General features: G+C 37.0%; 1 protein-coding gene across 5 annotated transcripts; it reads left to right on the top strand.

Annotated features, from left to right (window-relative positions):
- Window positions 1–1,867: 1,867 nt before the first annotated feature.
- Window positions 1,868–21,107, top strand: HORMAD1 (HORMA domain containing 1). Of its 5 annotated transcripts, none has more exons than XM_039246202.1 (15): window positions 1,868–1,943; window positions 2,881–2,943; window positions 3,611–3,755; window positions 5,597–5,660; window positions 6,462–6,498; window positions 8,752–8,772; window positions 9,028–9,054; window positions 10,839–10,906; window positions 11,400–11,551; window positions 12,759–13,018; window positions 14,547–14,613; window positions 14,699–14,775; window positions 15,484–15,567; window positions 18,699–18,770; window positions 20,470–21,107. In XM_039246202.1, exons 2-15 carry the CDS (start codon window positions 2,911–2,913, stop codon window positions 20,548–20,550), a joined length of 1,188 nt encoding a protein of 395 aa, XP_039102133.1. In that variant the 5' UTR covers window positions 1,868–1,943; window positions 2,881–2,910; the 3' UTR covers window positions 20,551–21,107. The 5 variants fall into 5 exon arrangements, with proteins under 5 accessions (XP_039102133.1, XP_039102135.1, XP_039102134.1 ...); XM_039246204.1 differs by having other exon boundaries at window positions 1,870–1,949; XM_039246203.1 differs by having other exon boundaries at window positions 1,883–1,938.
- Window positions 21,108–21,301: the final 194 nt, after the last annotated feature.

Raw genomic sequence — 21,301 nt, 5'->3', positions numbered from 1 at the left:
ACTTTGATTCTTTAGGTCTTTACTTTTCTTGTGAAGACTCCCAGGTACGTGTAAATAAGATAGAATTAAAACTTGCACATTTTCTCCTGTTAATCTGTCTTCTGCCAGTTAAATTCATAGGTCCAACCAGAGACCCTAACAAGGCAGAAGAGAAATTATTCCTCCCCTACAGCATGATTCTGATTCTGTGACTGAAGATGAGCTATTTACTTTTTCATATTTCTTTTCTTTTTTCTTTTTTTAAATATTTTTATTTATTTCTAGGAGAGAGAGAGAGAGAGCATGAGCAGGGGAGGGTCAGAGAGAGGGAAACACAGACTCTGAAACAGGCTCCAGGCTCTGAGCTGGCAGTCAGCACAGAGCCCGACGCGGGGCTCGAACCCACCAACCGCGAGATCATGACCTAAGCGAAAGTCGGACGCTTAATTGACGAAGCCACCCAGGCGCCCCTCATATTTCTTTTCTATAGTTGTTAATAACGCATCTGACTGTTGATCTTGGCTCAGGTCATGATCTCAGGGTTCTGTGAGTTAGAGACCCATGCCGGGCTCTGCACTGACAGTGTGGCGAGGAGCCTGCTTTGGATTCTGTCTCTCTCTCTCTCTCTCTCTCTGTCCCTCCCCTGCTCCTGTTCTCTCTCTTTCTCTCAAAATGAATAAGCTTTTTAAAAAATAAGTAAAACAGGAGTAATACTTACATCTTCTTCACAAGGCTCTTAGAAGAAGCAAATTAGGAAAAAGAAGAATAAGACAGTGAATTTGAAAGCCATTTGTAAACTTGACACGTGAGAGAACTATAAAGCAAAATAATTATTATTAAACCAGGGGATTTGAAAATTGAATTTGCATGGAGCCCAACGGGGAGCTTCAACGCCAGATCCTGAGATCAAGACCTGAGCTACAGGGGCGCCTGGGTGGCTTAGTCGGTTAAATGTCCGACTTTCGCTTAGGTCATGATCTCGTGGTTCGTGGGTTCGGGCCCCGCGTTGGGCTCTGTGCTGAAGGCCAGCTCAGAGCCTAGAGCCTGTTTCAGAGTCTGTGACTCCCTCTCTCTCTGACCCTCCCCTGCTCACACTGTCTCTCTCTCTCTCTCCTAGAAATAAATAAAACATTTAAAAAATAAAAAAAATTAAAAAAAAAAAGACCTGAGCTACAATCCAGAGCGATCCATCTCAACGGCCTGGGCCACCCAGGTTCCCCAAATATCGACTATTTTTTTACTGAAAACAAGATTCTAGCCTCCAAGATTCTAGACTTTGGGCAAATCTTCATACTGGGGTGGCTGCTTTCTAACCGGTGATGCAGACATATCCAAGTTAATGAATAATGACGGTAAGTTTCTACTGATAACACAATTTATTTGGGTATGTAACAAACAAGAGTGCTATATGCACTCTTGACAATGTCCAACTACCTACCAGCTCTGAATTTACAGTTTCTAAATGAGGCATTAACTACATTAGTAGCCATCCACCGTCGCCACAGCCGGCGTAGAGGAAATATCTAAGCAGGGGGCTGTTTGAGCAACGGGTGTCCCGAAGGCACAGGAGACTAAGGTGGGAGTGCAATCAATACGTGGTAGATCGAATAACAAAATCGAACTTCGAAACCAATCGGAAATTAACAAGATTCATAATGGCGGCTGCGAACACGCGGGTGTCCGGGGGAGAGCTACGATTTTCGGGACGGCTCGGCACACGCCTTTACTTACCGTTACCTTTCTGGCAAGCCGGCCTCCCTCTGGCGGACGCGGGCTCCTCAGCCGGCTGGAGTTCCCAGCGCGCCCCGCGCGGCTCCTGGCGGGAAAGCGACGCGGGCATCACACGGCTGTGGTTGCGCCTCCGCCGGCGGCCGTTGAAGGAAGGCGCCTGCGCGTCGGGCAGAGCGCGCGCCGCCCCGTGCCAGGCTTCCCAGCGGCTGGCGCACTGTCGGACCTGACGTAATGTACTTGTTAGTTTGTCTTCTCTCCTGTTTGTGTGTGTCTTCTGTGTTTCCATCCTTTTTTCTATCGCCTCCCAACTGCTTTTAGGATTCTTAAAGTCTTAATGGTGAAACGGGGGGCAGGGGGGAGCGGCGGAAACGTCCGCCTGCTTATTTCTCATAAGGCGCCCTTGAGATGAGGTCCCCCGGCCCGTCTGGGCTTCGTCAGGCTCGATGACCGTAAACCGTCTCTTCTGAGACCTCTTCCAGTTGAATTGTCCGATTAAGAACGGGGCCGCTGGAACTAAAACATTAAACTTCCACGAAAATACCAGTTGTAATTGAGAAATGAGCCTCAGCCACAATGTGGAATGGTTTCCGTTGCCCGGTTGGGGCGGTTCCGCGGAGTCGGACGGTACGTTTTTCTCTCCGGAGCCATGGCTGAAGTTCAGTGAAGGAACGTTCTTCCATTCGGTCGTTCTGAAACTGTCAATGTAAAACAAACCTTAACGATTAAAGAGTTTGGCAGGGCCCGTTTTCCATACCTAATATCCACCTAACTGTGCAGGGCAGTCAGTACTTGAACACTGTGATTGGTTTATTTATGTATAATTTATTTACACGAAATTAATCACAATTTCTTTTTATTCACGTCAAGTTCTCTCTGCCATCACATGGAGCTGACTAGAATATTTGGGATATAAATAAGATCTGAAGTTAAAGCTTGTGTTTAGTTGGGGCGCCTGGGTGGCTCAGTCGGTTAGGCAACCGGCGTTGGCTCGGGTCATGATCTCAGGGTCAGTGGGTTCGAGCCCTGCATCCGGCTCTGCCCAGAGCCTGTTTCAGATTCTCTCTCTCTCTCATTTTCTCACCCTCCCCTGCTCCCTCTCACTCACTCTCAAAAACAAATCAACATTTTTTAAATTGAAATAATAAATAAAGCTTGTGCTTGTGTCCCAAGGTTGAATTAAGAAAAAGACTTTATCAGAAGATGGCCACTGCACAATTACAGAGGACTTCCATGGTACGATTTCTTGTATTTAAAAATACTTTAATGTGGCTAATTTTATTGTTTCTTGAAGCCTCAAGCTGTTTTTATATTTGACCGTTAGAGTCAACTGTTTGGGGGTTTAATGGGATCAGGAAACTCCATGTTTTAAGACAGGAAGATATTTGCTAAACTGCTTAGAGCCCATGGAGGAACCTGTTGGATGTTTGATGCATTGCATTACGTCTCTGGTTCGCGTCCAGTTTATAACAGGTGTTAATGAAATCTGTTGCTTTGATGAAATTCTCATTCATAGCCGTCCCGTCTAAGGAAGTGTCCATGCCTCCCAAAGATAAAATTCGCATCTTTGCACTGTTCCTGTGTTACAATTTCCTGCTCAAGTCTAGTCAGTAACTAAAGAGAGAAGCGCTGTCGTCTGTCAGGGGTTATGCCCTTACAGACTGTTAACCTGCAAGGGGATCTTAAGAGGATTTTTAAGCCCTTTTTGCATTTCCCTTTAGGCTGCTCCCCTGAAAATCACCTTCGCATCTCAGAAACCACCCTGACTTTCTGGGCATTCTTAACCACTATGGTTAGAAATTCTTTGGGGAGGGAGCATGCTGATGCAAATGTAGATCTACCTCAAGTTTAGGAAGATGTTATTCTTAATAAATCTAAATAAAATGTTTTAATTTCCCTTTAGAGTGCATTGGTGTTTCCCAGTAAGATATCAACAGAGCAGCAGTCTTTAGTGTTAGTGAAGAGGCTCCTAGCAGTGTCAGTATCCTGCATCACCTATTTGAGAGGAATATTTCCAGAATGTGCTTATGGAACAAGATATCTAGATGGTAATGTTTGTTTTTTGTTTCTTTCAACTTCTTTCCTGTTGATGTTTAAACTTTCTTCAAACGTGGCGTCTTTCTTTTGGCTTGCTTTAAGACTGTGTACATTTTTGCCGAGAGGTCTTTTTTAATAATAGCTTTATTGAGATGAAAATCACATACCTGACAAGAATTCACTCACTTCAAGTGCACAGTTGAATGATTTCTCGTATATTCAAGTTGGTGTGCAACCATTCCCACAGTTAATTTTAGAACGTTTCATCACCCCAGAAGGAAATTCCATACACACTCTAAGTCCCTCTCCCCTTTCCCCCACCTCCCCAGTGCTAGGATTCCACCAATCTGCTTTCTGTCTCTATGGATTTGCCTTTTCTGGACACTCCCTATAAATGGAATCTTCCAATATGTGGTCCTTTGTGACCAGCTTCTTTCACTTACGTTTGCAAGATTCATCCATATGGTAACAGGAATCAGTACTTCATTCTCTTTTATGGTTAACTAATATTCTACTATATAGCTATATCACATTTTATTTATCTATTTCATCAGTTGATGAATGTTTGTTCCAGTTGTTTACACTTTTTTAGCTATTATAAATAATGCCACATTAATGTACACGTTTTTGTGTGGACTGTGGTTTTTAAAAAGTGTATTCAATACCTTTGGAAGCACTTAATCATAAAATTCCTCCTTAGTTTCTCAAGATTAATTTCACCTGACATTACTCTCATAATGATGAAGTAGGTAGGTAAAAACATTATTTATAGCTTTGTATAGTAGTAGTATATGTTCTGTGTTCATTTTGGAAGTAAAAAGAATACAGCCTATTTATACTGCAGTAATAATTCATTACCCAGCACATAATATGTCCCTAAATTTTGTGTGCCCACTATATGCTGGGGAATATGTTCAGCACTATGTGGATTATAGCTTGTTAATTCATATTACAGGCCTGTGAGTTAGATATTATCCCTATTTTTCAGATAAGAAACCCAAGACAGACAGAGATCTTAGTCCTTTCCATTGTATCACCTGTTGCTTCCTTGCAGGTCTCTCTCTCTCACAGCCAGTTAACTTCTTGGCCTTTTACAAGAATTTAATTGGGATACAGGCCCATGCAAATACTCTTGGATAATGATGGCGTGAGGGGATTATATCTAACTTTAAGTATTTTATAGCTTTTAAAAATTAAATTTTTTCTACCCATCAACATGTATCCTAATCATTTTGATATATTATAATAAGGATAATTTTATAAGGATCATTTTATAATAAGGATAAAAAGATTATTTGTTTCCATAAAACCTTTCTTCTTTTAAATTATATTAATACCAGGGGCGCCTGGGTGGCTTAGTCGGTTAAGCGTTCGACTTTCGCTTAGGTCATGATCTCGCGGTTCATGGGTTCGAGCCCTGCATCGGGCTCTGTGCTGACTGCCAGCTCAGAGCCTGGAGCCTGTTTCAGTCTGTGACTCCCTCTCTCTCTGACCCTCCCCTGCTCACGCTGTCTCTCTCTCTCTCTCCCTCTCTCCTAGAAATAAATAAAACATTAAAAAAATTATATTAATACCAATCATCTGGAAATTCATTGCCATTTAATAATATATCTCTAATACACAGCGGATGGAAAAAAATCTTCACTTAAATTTCTAGCTGCTTGGGACACCTGGGTGTCTCAGTTGGTTGAGCATCTGACTCTTGATCTCAGCTCAAGTCTTGATCTCAGAGTTGTGAGTTCAGGCCCTTTGTTGGCCTCCGCACTGGGCATAAAGCCTACTTAAAAAATAAAATAAAATAAAATTTCTAGTTGATTACTAATCTTAAGTAGTTCTATCATTTTTTGTTTAGATCTTTGTGTCAAAATTCTGAGAGAAGATAAAAACTGTCCAGGATCTACACAGTTAGTAAAGTGGTGAGTAAAAGATTACCTAATGATATAAAATTATTTTTCTCTTAAATCACATTTTTTTGTCCCTTGAATACCTTTCATTGTTTAACCCAATTTTAGTCATTCCCCTTTTAACATTAGACACCATTTTTGTAGGTCTTTGGATCTTTGCATTAAAATTTTTCTTTTATTTTAAAGAAATTAAAATTCTGGCACAGTAGGTAGAGCATTTGACTTTCATCTCGGAGTTGTAAGTTTGAGTCATATATTAGGTGTAGAGATGACTTTAAAAAAATAAAATCTTAGGGGTACCTGGGTGGCTCAGTTGATTGGGCGTCTGATTCTTGGCTTCTGCTCAGGTCATGATCTCATGGTTCGTGAATTCTAGCTCCGCGTCAGGTTCTGTGCTGACAGCATGGGAGCTACTTGGGATTCTCTCTCTCCCTCTCTTCACCTTTCTCTCTCTCTCTCTCTCTCTCTCTCTCTCTCTGTCTCCTCCTCCCTCCCTCTCTCTGCCTCTCTTCACCTCTCTCTCTCTCTCACACACACAGTAGATAAATAAACTTAAAAAATAAAATCTTTTTTAAAAGGGAGCTTTTTTTTTTTTTTCTTTTAAGTAAGCTCCTTGCCAAATGTGGGGCTTGAACTCACAACCCTGAGGTCAAGAGTTAGATGCTCCCTGAACTGAACCAGCCAGGCACCCCAAGGAGGGCGCTTTAATAAAGAAAATTTTGTAGTAGTTAGTAATGAGATAATATGGAGACTTATAGAATTATTTTCTGGAAATTCATTCAGTCTAAAAGTGAATATTTCATTATTTTTTAGGATGCTAGGATGCTATGATGCTTTACAAAAAAAATACGTAAGTGAATATCTCGTTATCTTTTTTTCTAAAGCTTATACTCTGTAAATGTAACAGCAGTTGCCACAAAGTAAAATGTTAATTTAAACTAATTCAGGCATTGGCCAGGCCAAATTACTGAAAAGTTTGAACATTTGAATATTTTAAAGACTAATATTCAACTCAATTTAAAGCCAATAGAATTAATAGTTAACAAATTTTGCCAAGCTAGCCTTAGTTGTTAACACTTGGTTGTAGTAAGAACACTTATTAACTTGCAAAAACTTAAAGAATTAAAAGGTCTTTTAAAATAGTTTATTAGTTTCATGTGCCTTCTACGATTTTGTTTATACTAATAATTTAATAAATTGTTTCTTCATGAGAGTTCGAAAATAAATGTCTATGTAGTCTAGGTTAAATTGTCACAAATTATAAATAAGTGAAATTTCAATTAATAAGGGTTTACTATAGATTGTAAGCCTTTTTCTATACTTATGTTTATATCAACATATATAAAGTCCCGCTCTAAACAAAATTGTAAAAAAGATGAAATTTTATCCATGGTCACTAACCTCCCTCATTAAGGCATCAAATATTTAATATTCATTAAATATTGAGTGCCTGCTATGTGCTAGACACATATTCTAGGTAGGAGCTGGGTGAGCTAACAGTGGTCAGCCAAACAAGAGAGTGCCTTCTACAGTGGGAAAACAGTCAATAAAACAAGTAAATCAGGTAATTTCCAATTGTGCTAAATGCCAATTAAATACTTAGAAAAAGTGTGTTGCAGATGGGGAGGTGGGGTAACTTTAGACGGGATAGGAGCTTCTCTGAGTAAAGCTGAGACTTGATTGAGAAGAAACCAGCCACACATTGACTTTGGGAGAGAATATTCCTGTCAGAAGAGTAAATACAAAGAGTTGAGGGAAGTTTAGAGAGTTCAAGGAACAAAAAGAAAGCGAGTGTGAAAGGAATGCAGTGAGCAGTGGGGGAGGAGGAATGGTTTAGAGGAGCCTGGAGAGGCGGGCAGGGCCTGTAGTTCAGGACTATGTTGGTGAGGAGTTTGAATTTTATTTTAGGTACTCAAAAGTAGAAATGTGACATCATTTGATTTGTATTTTTAAATTAAAAATCACTGTGGCTGCTTTTAAGACAGTATCCTGTGGGGGCGCCTGGGTGGCTTAGTTGGTTAAGCGTCCGACTTTCACTTAGGTCATGATCTCGCGGTTCGTGGGTTCGAGCCCCGCGTCGGGCTCTGTGCTGACTGCCAGCTCAGAGCCTGGAGCCTGTTTCAGTCTGTGACTCCCTCTCTCTCTGACCCTCCCCTGCTCACGCTGTCTCTCTCTCTCTCTCTCCTAGAAATAAATAAAACATTAAAAATTTTTTTTAAAAAATAAAAAAAATAAAAAAAAAAAAAGACAGTATCCTGTGGAAGGAGGGTAAGATTGGAATCAAGGAGAGCATTGCTTAGTCCATTAATGCAGTACTGGTGAAAAATCACTGTGGCTTAGTTAGACCAGGAGGCAGAGAGGGAAAGAAGTGAAAAGATTCAGGATATGTTTGGCAGTAGACTGATTGGACTGTTAATGGACTGGTTGTGGAGTATAAGGAAAAGACCCAAATCAAGGATGACTCTTAGATTTTTGTCAGATTACATTAGTGGGTGATTTCCTATGATTCTCTATTCCTATGGTGTCCAAAGCCTCTTCCTTTTGTTAAATGAAGAGTCCTGAACCTTACTTTTCTCTTTTCAAAATCAGTTCTTATGTTGGCAAGGTTTAATGTGTTATTTCACAATATATACTTTCCTTGTAACTGGCAGAAATACCCATGTTTGCTTAAGTCATGAAACTTGAGTTTCAATCTTTAATAAGTCAATGAGAAATAGGTATTTGGGGGCACCTGGATGGCTCAGTCTGTTAAGAGTTGGACTCTTGATTTCAGCTCAAGTCATGATCTCACAGTTGTGAGATTGAGCCACACATCAGGCTCAGGTCTAGGTATGGAACCTGCTTAAGACTTTCTCTCTCTCTCTCTCTCTCTCTCTGCCCCTCCCCCAGGTTGTGTGTGGATGGATCCCTCAAAAATTTTTTAAAAAATAGGTATTTGGGGGAATAGAGAAAGATATGTAATGTATTGCTTTATATACATATTTTCTGTAAGATTATTTCTTACTAGGAATAAATGTAGAAATAAGAAAGAATTCTTATGATCCATCATGAAAAAATATTTTATGGAGTAAAAGTAAGATTTTTGTTCTTTGTTATATTTCAGCTAAGGATGGTTGTTCTAGCTGTAAGTATTTTTAAATTGTACGTTCTTAAGATGTCAAATTTGGCCTTGCTTATTTAAATAACACTAATACCATCAATTGATTATATTACTTTATTCAAGTAAATCTATTCAGTGGGAAAAAAGTAACAAACTAATATTTGGGGAGGTTATTTTGTATTTTGTTTGGCTGAATCCATGTAATCATTTAAATATCCAGTTTAGTTCTCCTTGACTACTTAGCCTTATATAACTCAATTATAAATTATTTTTAAATAGGTATACACCAATCCAGAAGACCCTCAGGTAGGTGTGCTTAGGTTAATAAAGAGACATAGTATCTCTAAAATCTAAAAATAACAAAATTATAGTAATATCCTGTGCTTTTACTTGTACTTTAATCAATACACTTTCACATATATTTTCACATTTGAACCTCGTAAAGGCTTTTTTAAGGTAAGACAAGGCTTGTATTGTTACCTTTAAACAGATTAATACACTTACTACCAGAGAGACTGTGTGACTGATCCTAGGCCACTAAGCCAAAGCCATTAGAAATAACCTAAATCTCCTGATTTCTGCTTCTATATAATATTCTTTTTATAGAATTTTGAAAGGGGTTGACTTTGACAAAAATAAGATATTTATCCTTGCACTTTGGATATTCGTCCCAATTCAGTCACATCCACCTGTTCATCTGACTATGAAAGAAGGTATTACAAGAAATGACAGGGAAAACCAAACAAGAAACAAAGGGGAAAGATATATGGACTGCCTACTGTTATTAGGCTCTGTTCTTTGAAGCTTTATATGGATTATCTCATTTATTCATCATAACCTTCATGGGGTAACTACCATTATCATCTTCACTTTATCGATAAGGAAACCTAGATACTAGGTTTCTTGCTAAAGGTCACAGTGGCAGAACAAGAATTTGGACCTAAGAAGGCCAGTTCATGATCCTGGTGATCCTGGTGCTTAACTATGACACTGTCGCTGTTATAGTGTTTCATTCAGTCATGGAGAAGCAGCTGTTTTTAAAAAGAAAGAGTGGGGGCGCCTGGGTGGCTTAGTCGGTTAAGTGTCTGAGTTTTGCTTGGGTCATGATCTCGCGGTTTGTGGGTTCGAGCCCCGCGTCGGGCTCTGTGCTGACTGTCAGCTCAGAGCCTTGAGCCTGTTTCAGTCTGTGTCTCCCTCTCTCTCTGACCCTCCCCTGTTCACGCTGTCTCTCTCTCTCTCCTAGAAATAAATAAAACATTAAAAAAAAAAAAAAAAGAAAGAAAGAGTGGATCTCCATTCCTATGTGAGCTCTGAAATATAAAGAAAGCAATAAAAAACAGCTTCAAGAGGGCTGGCAGTGTCTTTTCTTTGATACTCATGCCTGTAGTTAATGCTTAACATATGTCCATGGTGACAAAAATCATACAGGCAAATGCTGTGAATTAGTTGATTGTTCGGAAGCTAACTGTTCAGAAAATATTCATTTAGTTTCAGGTGTTTTATACAGTTGAATATTTTTTTCTTTCTGTAAAAGAGAAACCTTGTTGATTCACTAATATTTATTGAATGTTTTGTGTGCTAGGCACTTTATAAAATGCTCTGCATAAATTATCTTATTTGTTAAATATTCATAAGCACCAATGAGATAGGTACTACTTTCAACCCCTTTTATTAGCTGAGGAAACTGAAACTTAGAAGGCTTAAATGACTTGCTTTTAGTTATGGTATAACAAGGATTTAAGCCCTGTGTTCAAGCCATTCTGCTAGAATAAGAGATAATGCTGCCCCTCTTACCTGCTTGCTAAGGAGTTCCTTTCTCTCATATATGAGATAGATAGATAGATAGATAATAGATAGATCGACCAGATGTTCATTGGAATTAGTAGGGGAATGAACATCTCTCCAAGACTGATGCACCAAATCCCAAACTAAGGGAATTATTAGGATTTAAAGGTTTCAGTGGACTAATAAGGATTAACATGGCAGAAAAATTATTAAATCAGCAATCAGAGTCATACAAAAACTGTATGTAGCTACTTGGCTGCCTGTACTATAAATCAGATACATAACTGCAACGTTTTCTGTTTAAGACAATTTCAGAATGTTACCAATTTAAGTTCAAGTACACTAATAATGGACCAATCATGGACTTCATAAGGTATGGGTTTATAGTTTTCTTTTTGTATTACAGATTACCACTTATTCATATTAATACTATATTGCTAAACTGCAGGATTAATTCTAAATATCTCAAACACCCCCAATTAACCATCAAGGAGTGGCTGTAAAAACATCCTTCGAGTAGCTACAAGCCCAGATTCTGTGGCTACTTATAATTGTGAAACAGAGCCAAATGGTAGGAAAGCTATTGTATGCTTCAGTGATTAGAAATGTAATTAAAATTCATCTCTTGTTTCCTTTAAATACCTTATATAAAATGCATATTAAATACAATTATTAGTTTATAATGTTATTAATAATGATACTGATTATATTACATTTTTAATAATAGTGACATTAAAACATTTTATGGTAACTTTCAACTTAGAAACTTAATGCTATAATAGGAATAAGAATCTCAAATAGTAAAATATGAAGTTATTAGAAGCCATAGATGTCATAAAAGAAATTAACATGTGATTCTCTTGTAGTAAAAACCAAAACAGTGATTCCAGCATGTCATCTGCTGATACCAAGAAAGCAAGTATTCTTCTCATCCGCAAGATTTATATTCTAATGCAAAATCTGGGACCTTTACCTAATGATGTTTGTTTGACCATGAAACTTTTTTACTATGACGAAGGTACTATTTGTAATACATCCTCTTGGTACTTGTTTTAGTATTGAAACAATTGGTTTCCATTCTAAATGACCTAAATTGTAATCTGTTTTTTGAAATGATAAAATTGTCATTAAATATCAGTATTTGAAAACGATAGATGAGAAAGAATAGACTTTCAAATGTACATAAGCTTCTCCAGTGACATGAACACATCCATACAAGGTACAAGCTCGCTCATAATTAAAGAAATAAAACAGTGAGCTGCTCCTTTTCTCTTACCAGAGAAGTAAAACATGTAAACCATTTCTTGGCAAGGGTATGGGGGAAAGTAGGCACTTTTATACATTCTTGAGGGAATGTATATAGGTGCAAGATTTTTAGAGGACATTTTGGCAGTATCAATTTTTTAGATATGCATTCTCTTTAACCCAGAAACTCTATAGTTAGAAAAATATTTTGGGAATATACTTAACAGAAACATGCAAGGTTATATACTTGTAGGAATACCATGCAAGCTATTATAAAGAATGTGCTGGGGCACCTGGGTGGCTCAGTCAGTTAAGCATGTGACTCTTGGTTTTGGCTCAGGTCATGATCTCACGTGAGTTCGAGCCCCACATTGGGCTCTGTGCTGACAGCATGGGGCCTGCTTGGAATTCTCTCTTTCCCTCTCTCTCTCTGTCCCTTCTCCACTGACACTGTCTCTGTCTCAAAATAAGTAATAAGCTTAAAAAAAAAAAAGAATGTGCTGATTAAGTTAATTTATCCAAGAAATAATCCAAATGGATTAAAAAGAAAGGTTAAAAATAGCTATGTACAGAACAGTATGATCTTACTTGTGTTTTGTTAAGGAAATACATATATATGAAATACATGTTTTCTATGCATAATATCTTCTAGAAGAACATAAAGCAACAATGGTAATAACAACTAACATTTATTGAATACTTACAGTGTGCCAGTTCTAGTCTCAGTATTTTATATACTTTAATTCATCTAATACCCACAATGACCTTAGGGGAAGGTATTATTAATTTCCCCATTTCACAGATAAGAAACCAAATCAAGGATTATAAATAATTAATTCAAAGTCATACAGCCAGTCAAGAGAAGAAAAAAAAAGGTTGCCTTTCTATACTATTTGAAATGTCTTCAATCTTTATGTATTATTATTATTATATTATGTTCTCTTCAATTTCATGAACTTCATACTTTATGCTTTTTGCAGTTACACCCCCAGATTACCAGCCTCCTGGTTTTAAGGATGGTGATTGTGAAGGAGTGATATTCGAAGGGGAGCCTATGTACTTAAATGTGGGAGAAGTTCCAACACCTTTTCACACTTTCAAAGTAAAAGTGACTACTGAAAAAGAACGAATGGAAAATATTGATTCAGCTATTCTATCACCAAAACAATTAAAAACACCACTTCGGAAAATTCTCATGGACAAAGATGATCTAGAAGATGAACAGGAGCATTATTTAAGTGTCAGTACATTTTAAAGAGTTCTAAAGTACCATAGTACCAAATGTTTGACTCAATACTAAAGACTAATAAGTTCCCATTCATATTTGTATAAATTTGTATTCTAATCATAAACTCAAGGTTGGTATGGACCATAAATAAGGTATATAGGCTTTTCATTTTAAAACTTTTTATCTTGGTGCAAACATTATTCTCAGAAATTTAAAGCACAGCTATTCTGGGGTGCCTGGGTGGCTCAATCAGTTAAGCATCCAACTTCAGCTCAGCTCATGATCTCACACCTCATGAGTTCAAGCCCCACTTTGGGCTCTGTGCTAACAGCTCAGAGCCTGGAGCCTGCTTTAGGTTCTGTGTCTGCCCCTCCCCCACTCATGTTCTGTCTCTCCTTCAAAAATAAACATTTAAAAAAAAAAAAAGGCACAACTATGCTGAATGAAGTCCTGGAGGCCCAGCCACTCACCACCTCAACTACCCTCATAGTGGACTCTGAGGAAACCCCTTGGTCTGGAGCATAATTTGGAATCCACTAAAATACTCCAGTCCCCCAACTAATGTTAGAATCCTTCCTATTACACCCTTACTAGATGCTCATTTAAACCTGTGCTTGAATTCCTTTGGGCCTGTCCTAAAGCAGGCTGGAAGTTCCTGGAAGGCAGGAAAGGTGTCATTCATCTTTGTACTCATCCAGTGCCTACCAGGACTTAGGTTTACTACGTTCATTCTAAGTTTTGGCTGAATAGAATATAAAAAAGTCTTCTTTTTGTTGTTCTCTTACTCCCAGATAATCTTTCGCATCAACATGATTGTTTTTTAATGTAACCTTTGTTGTTTTGTCTTATCTCACTTTATCCAAATTATGACCTCAGTACTTCTATATAGAGGCTGACTTTTGTGATTTAGACTCTGCGACATCCTTACAAATAGAACATTCAGTTTTCAAACAATTTAGTCAAAGACGACGTCTTCTCAAAACCTAAATCCCAGTCTTGCTTTATAAACAAGTAATGCTTGGATTTATGTAGCATTCTTTAAAATATTTAAAGCTCTTTGACATATGTCACACACACAAAATTTAAAGTAGACAGTAAGCTTGTTGCTATTTCTACCATGACTGCTCTTATTCTGCACTAACTTCCTGAAGAGGGTTGGGCCATAGTCAGAGTGTATACTAACACATGTATAGAAATTCCAGAGATATAGAAATGGTAGTTGTGTGAACATGTCTAATTCAGTGCCCTCTGAAAATAGTAAGAACTAAGGATTCTTACAGCATTATGTATTTTTGAGAAAGTTGTTTATTTCTCCTTAAACCAACCCTACAAAATGAAGTAGTAGTTTTTATGTTGTCTGGGTAAATGTAGTACCTTGCTATAGTAATTATAGGACTTTATTTCTAGCAAGCGTAAGGTAGTTGTAGTGTTATGCTATATTTAACCTTCGTAAAACAAATTTGTTCATAAATACTTCTGCCCAATTGTTTGAATTTCTTTTCGAAATGTGTCTACTTTTTTTCTTTCTGTAATTATGTAGGATGATTTTGACATCGAAACTAAAATGGAAAAGCAGAAAAAAAACCCTGGATCTTCTGAACTTGGAGGTAAGAAGTTAATGAAAATGTAGACTAATGCACTTCTAATTCAATTTTATACCACTTTAACTCTTCTTTTTTTTTTATTAAACAGAACCAAGTTTAGTTTGTGAGGAAGATGAAATTATGAGGTCTAAGGAAAGTCGAGATCTTTCAATTTCTCATTCTCAGGTATAAATTTGATAATTCATCTCACTTTTAACTTTTTTTTCCCAAAAGACTTGCTTATATAGTTATTTAGTTATTTTTCAGATTTTGTTATTGTATTCAAGGTCTTTTAGAAAAAAATTAGGTCTCAAGAATGCTTTTTAATGAAATTTGAAAAGTACATGTTGAAAAGTTTTGAATTTTTGTGGTTTGTTTAGTAGTAAACCTAATATCTGTTCATAGAATCTCAGAATTTCAGCTAGACAGAATCTTAAGCAATTATTCTATCACCTTTTGTGCTTACAAATGGAGTCTATAATACATTTTTGTTGCCTTGAGAAGACGTGTTTAATTTTGTTTTTCATAGACAGTAAAATCTTGATACAACATTTAGATAAAAAGAACTTGAAAATAATGGGACTGATTATTGTCCACCTTCCTCTGCACATCTTTCTCCATTGAGGGTGAGCTAAAGTTCTCATCTCCTGGAAGAGTAGTGTAGTACCTAATGATGGTTTGGGACTTTTTCAGTTCGGTGAATGATCAATTGTATACAGTGTCAGTTTCACTATCTTTACTTTTACACTTTTTGTGACAGTAAGAACCACTCAAAATTATTGGTTTTCTTTAACATAATACCCTAGATTTTATGTTACTGCATTTTAGAGCCCCAGTATTGTGTTATAGTTTTGGTTACATTATATGATTTTGTATAATTATTTTCTTTTCTAGGTTGAACAGTTAGTCAGTAAAACATCTGAACTTGAGGTATCTGAAAGCAAAACAAGAAGTGGAAAAATCTTTCAGAATAAAATGGTAAGTATATCTTTATATTTGTTTTCCATTCTAACCTTGTAGTTTTCCCCCAATGAGTTTATTTTCCTTCTTAATGCTTTCTTTATTGGAACAGTATTTAGTGAGTGCCCATTAGGAGTCAGGTACTTTATTAGGTGCTGGAGATAAAACATGAATAACACATTTTCCCCATACTTAGCTAAAAGTTTGGTCATTGGAGGTCAACAAACAGTGATATCGGGCCATTGTAGCAGTCTGAGTAGGCTACGTGGAGGCACAAATGAGAGAATGGTTAATTTGACTGAAAGTACATGAAAGAGAGAATTCAGGAAAGGCTTTGGGAAATGGGACACTATCATCCAGCCTCCCAAGGAGATTTCCTAGAATGCCAAAATATTCTCATGTTCTAGCTTGTAAATGTATTGTCTTGTTAATAAGACATTAAAAATGAATGTATATATTTTGCATAAAAGGAATCTCATGTTTTTAAGGAAAAAGTCCACTGCTTTATTTTAGTTTTCTATTTTTACTAAATGGAAATTTATATTTTATGTTAGAGCTTTAAGTTACCCAGAGGTTCAGAGGTGAAGAAAAACCATTCTATAAAATATTATATCCAAACTCAGGAAACAAATAGCACACTCTAGCAGGATCCTGGCATTGCTTCCCAACGCCTCAGTCGGTGCCATCATGTTGGTAGCTTGAAAGTGGACACGATGAGAGTATTCACATCATGGAAATCTGCAAATGCCTCAACTCAGGACTCGTTACTCCTAGAGAAGTGGTTGCTAAACACTTACCAGCATACCACTGATTGTGGTGCCATTTTTAGGTGTCCTTTTTTCAACATTTTTTTATAGTTTTTTTTTTTTTTTTTTTTTAGTAATCTCTTCCTCCAACTTGGGGCTCGAACTCATGACCCCAAAACCAAGAGTCACGTGCTCTTCCAACTGAGCCAGTTAAGTGCCCCCTTTTCCACATTCTCAGTAGGAAGTTAAAACTGGCAGAAGGCAGCATTCAAACCAACATGCTGATGAAAGCAAAAGATAAAAAGTTTCAAAAGTTAGTACCACTAGCAACAAAATCATCTTCTAAGCAGCTTTTACTTAGGATGAGTATCCTTTACTAGGATATAGGGAGAAAAGCAAGAATTAAAAAAAAATTATTAGGCAGGATTTCTTTGTAATGTGACATTAAGACACTTTGGGAACATAAATTCACTTCTAAAATTGCCCATGTTGGGGCACCTGGGTGACTCAGTCGGTTTAACCATCCAACTCTGGTTCAGGTCATGATCTCGCAGTTTGTGAGTTTGAGCCCCACGTCAGGCTCGGAGTCGAGAGCCTGCTTCAGATTCTGTGTCTCCCTCTCTCTCTCCGTCCCTACCTCCCTTGTGCTCTGTCTCTCTCTCAAAAATAAATAAATATTTTTAAAAATAAGAAATAAAATTGTCCATATTTTTGTATATGAACTCTGCCAAGTATTGCTGATTTTGAGAATTATGACTGAATTGCTGTTAGAAAAGGGCAAAAAATGAAAATATTTAATAGTATATACACTAAAGAAGTTAGATTGAAAAGTACATTTCCCGCATCAGAAAATATGCATGTCTGGGCGCCTGGGTAGCTCAGTCAGTTGGGCATCCGTCTTCGGCTCAGGTCATGATCTTGTGGTCCATGAGTTCAAGCCCCACATTGGACTCTGTGCTGACAGCTCAGAGCCTGGAGCCTGCTTCTGATTCTGTGTGTCCTGCTCTCTCTCTGCCCCTCTACCGCTCATGCTCTGTCTCTCAAAAATGAATAAGTGTTAAAAAAGTTTTTTTAAATAGAAGAAGCATGTCTTTTTAGAGAATAGTAATATAACAGCTAACAATTTGTCATCATCCAATATTCATTTTAAAAACTGCATAGAGGGGCGCCTGGGTGGCTCAGTCAGTTTAGCATCCGACTTCAGCTCAGGTCATGGTCTCACTGTCTGTGAGTTTGAGCCCCGTGTCGGGCTCTATGCTGACAGCTCAGAGCCTGGAGCCTGATTCAGATTCTGTGTCTCCCTCTGTCTCTGACCCTCCCCTGTTCATGCTGTCTCTATCTCTCTCTCAAAAATAAATAAAACATTTAAAAAATAACAATAAATAAACTATGTCTTTAAAAAAAAAAACTTCATAGATGGGGTGCCTCGGTGGCTCAGTCAGTTGCGCATCGACTTTTTTTTTTTAAATGTTTATTTATTTTTCAGAGACAGAATGCAAGAGGGGAAGGGGCAGAGAGAGAGGGAGACACAGAATGTTAAGCAGGCTCCAGGCTCTGGTCTCCAACCCACAAAATGTGAGATCATGTCCTGGGCCAAAGTCGGACGCTTAATTGACTGAGCCCCCTCTATGCTGACAGCTCAGAGCCTGGAGCCTGATTCACATTCTGTATCTCCCTCTCTCTCTGACCCTCCCCAGCTCACGCTGTCTCTCTCTCTCAGAAATAAATAAAACATTTAAAAAATTGCATAGATAGCATTATTTACAATTGCCAAGGGTGGAAAAAAATTAAATATCCATCAACAGACAAATGGATAAACAAAATGTAGTATATCCAGTCAAGGGACTATTACTCAGCCATAAAAAGGAATGAGGTACCTATATATGCTTCAACCTGGATAAACCTTGAGAACATGCTAAATGAAAGACACTAGTCATAAAAGTCCATATATTATATGATTCTACTCATATGAAAGTCCAGAGTAGGGATTTCTGTAGAGACAGAAAGTCTTAGAGCTAGTGGGAGAAGGGGGGAGGAGGGAATAGGGAAGTGATTGCTGTATTCTACATTGAAAGAACCCAGGTATCTTAGTCGGAAATAGGTACACTATATATAATTTTAAAAGGAAAGAAGAGAAGGAAGGAAGAAGAAACAAACCAACCTCAGGGTTTCTTTTCGGAGTGATGAAAGTATTCTAAAATTGACTGCAGTGATGGTTGCACAACTCTGAATAGAATTACAATTATTGAACTGTATGCCTTTTAATTTAGATGAACTATATGGTATCTGAATTATATCTCAGGAAAGCTTTTTTAAAAAACTGCATATAGTTGCCTGTTGTTTTTCAAGTGTTGGTTATTCTTTGAGAAGTAACCAAATGGTGATTATTCTATCTTTGTGGAGGCTAATGGAAATCAACCAGTAAAATCTTCTAAAGAAAATCAGAAGAGAAATCAACTGATATCTGGGAAAACAGTAAGTTTTATGATAACTTGTTGAATTTTATGATAACAAGTTGAATAAAAGGACAGATATCCGACTATCATTACTATAGATTAAATTTTAAATGCTAAATATGATAATATCCCTGAATATTACCTCGGAATACTGATATCAAAATCTTGTTTATAAAAAATTTGTTCTAAAAAAATGAGGTGATTTTAAAATAAATGTGCTATGGTTTATTAATTTTTTCCATGTAAATATTTACTGATTTCATCAATGATTTGAAGTAGTTGGAGAATCTATAAAATAAATAATAGTCATTGTGTCCAGAAAAATATGAATATTTAGGCCATTTTATTTATGGAGAGCTAAAATTGGGCCACAAATTTGATCTGAGCTTCCTAGAGATCAAAAATGAAGTAGAAATAAGATAAATTACCAAATCAACTAAAAATATAGCATCTCCCCTCAGTACCTTAGGGGAAAGAAAACTTTTCCTGACCTAAATTTTTCAACAATTGTTTCATATTTGGGACCTTATTGTACCTAATCAGATCATATATTTGTCATTTCTGAGATAAATATTTGTCTTTTCAACTAGAACTTTTAGTATTATTAGGTTAAAATTAGACAGCTGAGTATATAAGACTGCTTTAAAAGGAGTAATCTCAAAAATATAGTTAATAGTATTTTTAATTTATATATCTTTAGAAGAGAATGAAATAACCTGACACTTCATTAATATATTAAGTTGCCTGATTTTTCCCAATGATTTTGATTTTTTTTTTTTTCAAACTCATTCAATCTGTATCACTAGTGAGTTGTATATTTTGTTTTGTTCTGTTTGTTTTTCTCAGAAAAATCAAAGTTGAGTAACTCAGGGAATACTTTTAGGAATTTCCCTAATTTGTCCTATTCATTCAAGAGTATGCATTGAATGTCTAATATCTATCAGGCACTGCTAAGTACCAAGAACACAAAAAGAAAACATGATTTAAATCTTACGTGGTGCCAAGGTAGAATTTCTCTGCAGCTCATTTTTAAATCTTTTACCCTCTTATTGCCCCAAAATATTTTGAGGACATGATTTTTCTGACTTCGCCAACAGCCCTAATGAAGGCCTTACATTTTACAAGTATGTACTTTCAGCAGCCATCAGAAGGTATAAATATATCAGTAATAAAATTTACCCTACTTTTTACAAAAATTTATTTTTAAAATATCTTTACACCCAGTGTGGGACTCGAACTCACAATCCCAAGATCAAGAGCTGCATACTCCTTGGACTGAGCCAGCCAGGTGCCCCAAATTTACCCTTCTTTTAAAGAACTCAGGGGCGCCTGGGTGGCTTAGTCGGTTAAGCGTCCGACTTTCGCTTAGGTCATGATCTCGCGGTTGGTGGGTTCGAGCCCCGCGTCGGGCTCTGTGCTGACTGCCAGCTCAGAGCCTGGAGCCTGTTTCAGTCTGTGACTCCCTCTCTCTCTGACCCTCCCCTGCTCACGCTGTCTCTCTCTCTCTCTCCTAGAAATAAATAAAAACATTAAAAAAAATAAAATAAAATAAAGAACTCAGACATCCTTTCTTAGTAGGAAATAGTTACACTACTACATATACTTTTAAAAAGAAAGAAGGCAAGGAAGGAACAAACAAACCACAGAAACGTGAAAAAAACGAAAATTAAAGACATGTACTCTGGAAAGTATCCTTAGTAGCTGTTTTCTTTTGACAGGTCCCTCATCACTTTGATACTTCTGGTCAAGAGCCAGTGCCAAAAAGAAGAAAGTTTAGTGAACCAAAGGAACATATATGAAAATTAATTCTTCTGCATGTTTGCAACTTTCTCAACATTTAAACTAAAGGACACTGTATTACTATTTTAATGTGTATTTGCCCTACCTGTGAAAACTTATAGGTAGTCTTAAGCAGCTAGTACACTAAACTGAATTTTTAGGTGACTATCATATTATCTGAGACAATCCAAGAGAACTTTTGAATCAAACCAAAAGTACCAATGTCATAATTGATTTTGTTCATTATCTGTTCAATATTGATCTACCATTTTGATGGATACTGCCTTTAAGTGTATATTAACTTCTAAGTCAATTTTAAAAGCAAATAATGTTTATTTTGTTATTAAATTTTGATAGGAATTTACTTTTTACTTATGTTAAAACTGTACCACTTAACTGGCTGTTTGTCACTGTGTCATTAAAACCATATTCTTCAGTACTTTGAGTCCTGAATAGAGTGTATTAACCGGGTAATATATAACGTACCATTAAAAATTGGTTATTTTTTTAACTTGAAGATGAAAATGAGGACTGATTTTTAAGGTCTGACATTTTGGGCAGCATAAATAAAATATTGTTCAGCATCTAGACTCTTTCATGGCTTCTAATTTTTATTTAGCAGAAAATGTTTAGGCACTAATTTTGTGATAATTTTGGTAGATGATACTTTGCAAGAGTTGAGCACACTTCCCAGAAGCTCCAAGTGGTAGTATGAAAGATACCGAGCTTTTAGTGAGGACCCTGGGACCTGGCTGCAGCTTTGGCCATTTC

This window comes from Hyaena hyaena, unplaced genomic scaffold (genome assembly GCF_003009895.1).
Source record: "Hyaena hyaena isolate Hyena2069 unplaced genomic scaffold, ASM300989v1 scaffold_284, whole genome shotgun sequence".
Lineage (NCBI taxonomy): Eukaryota > Metazoa > Chordata > Mammalia > Carnivora > Hyaenidae > Hyaena > Hyaena hyaena.
Note: the sequence above shows the minus strand (reverse complement) of the source record. Positions and strands in the feature narration are given on the sequence as shown.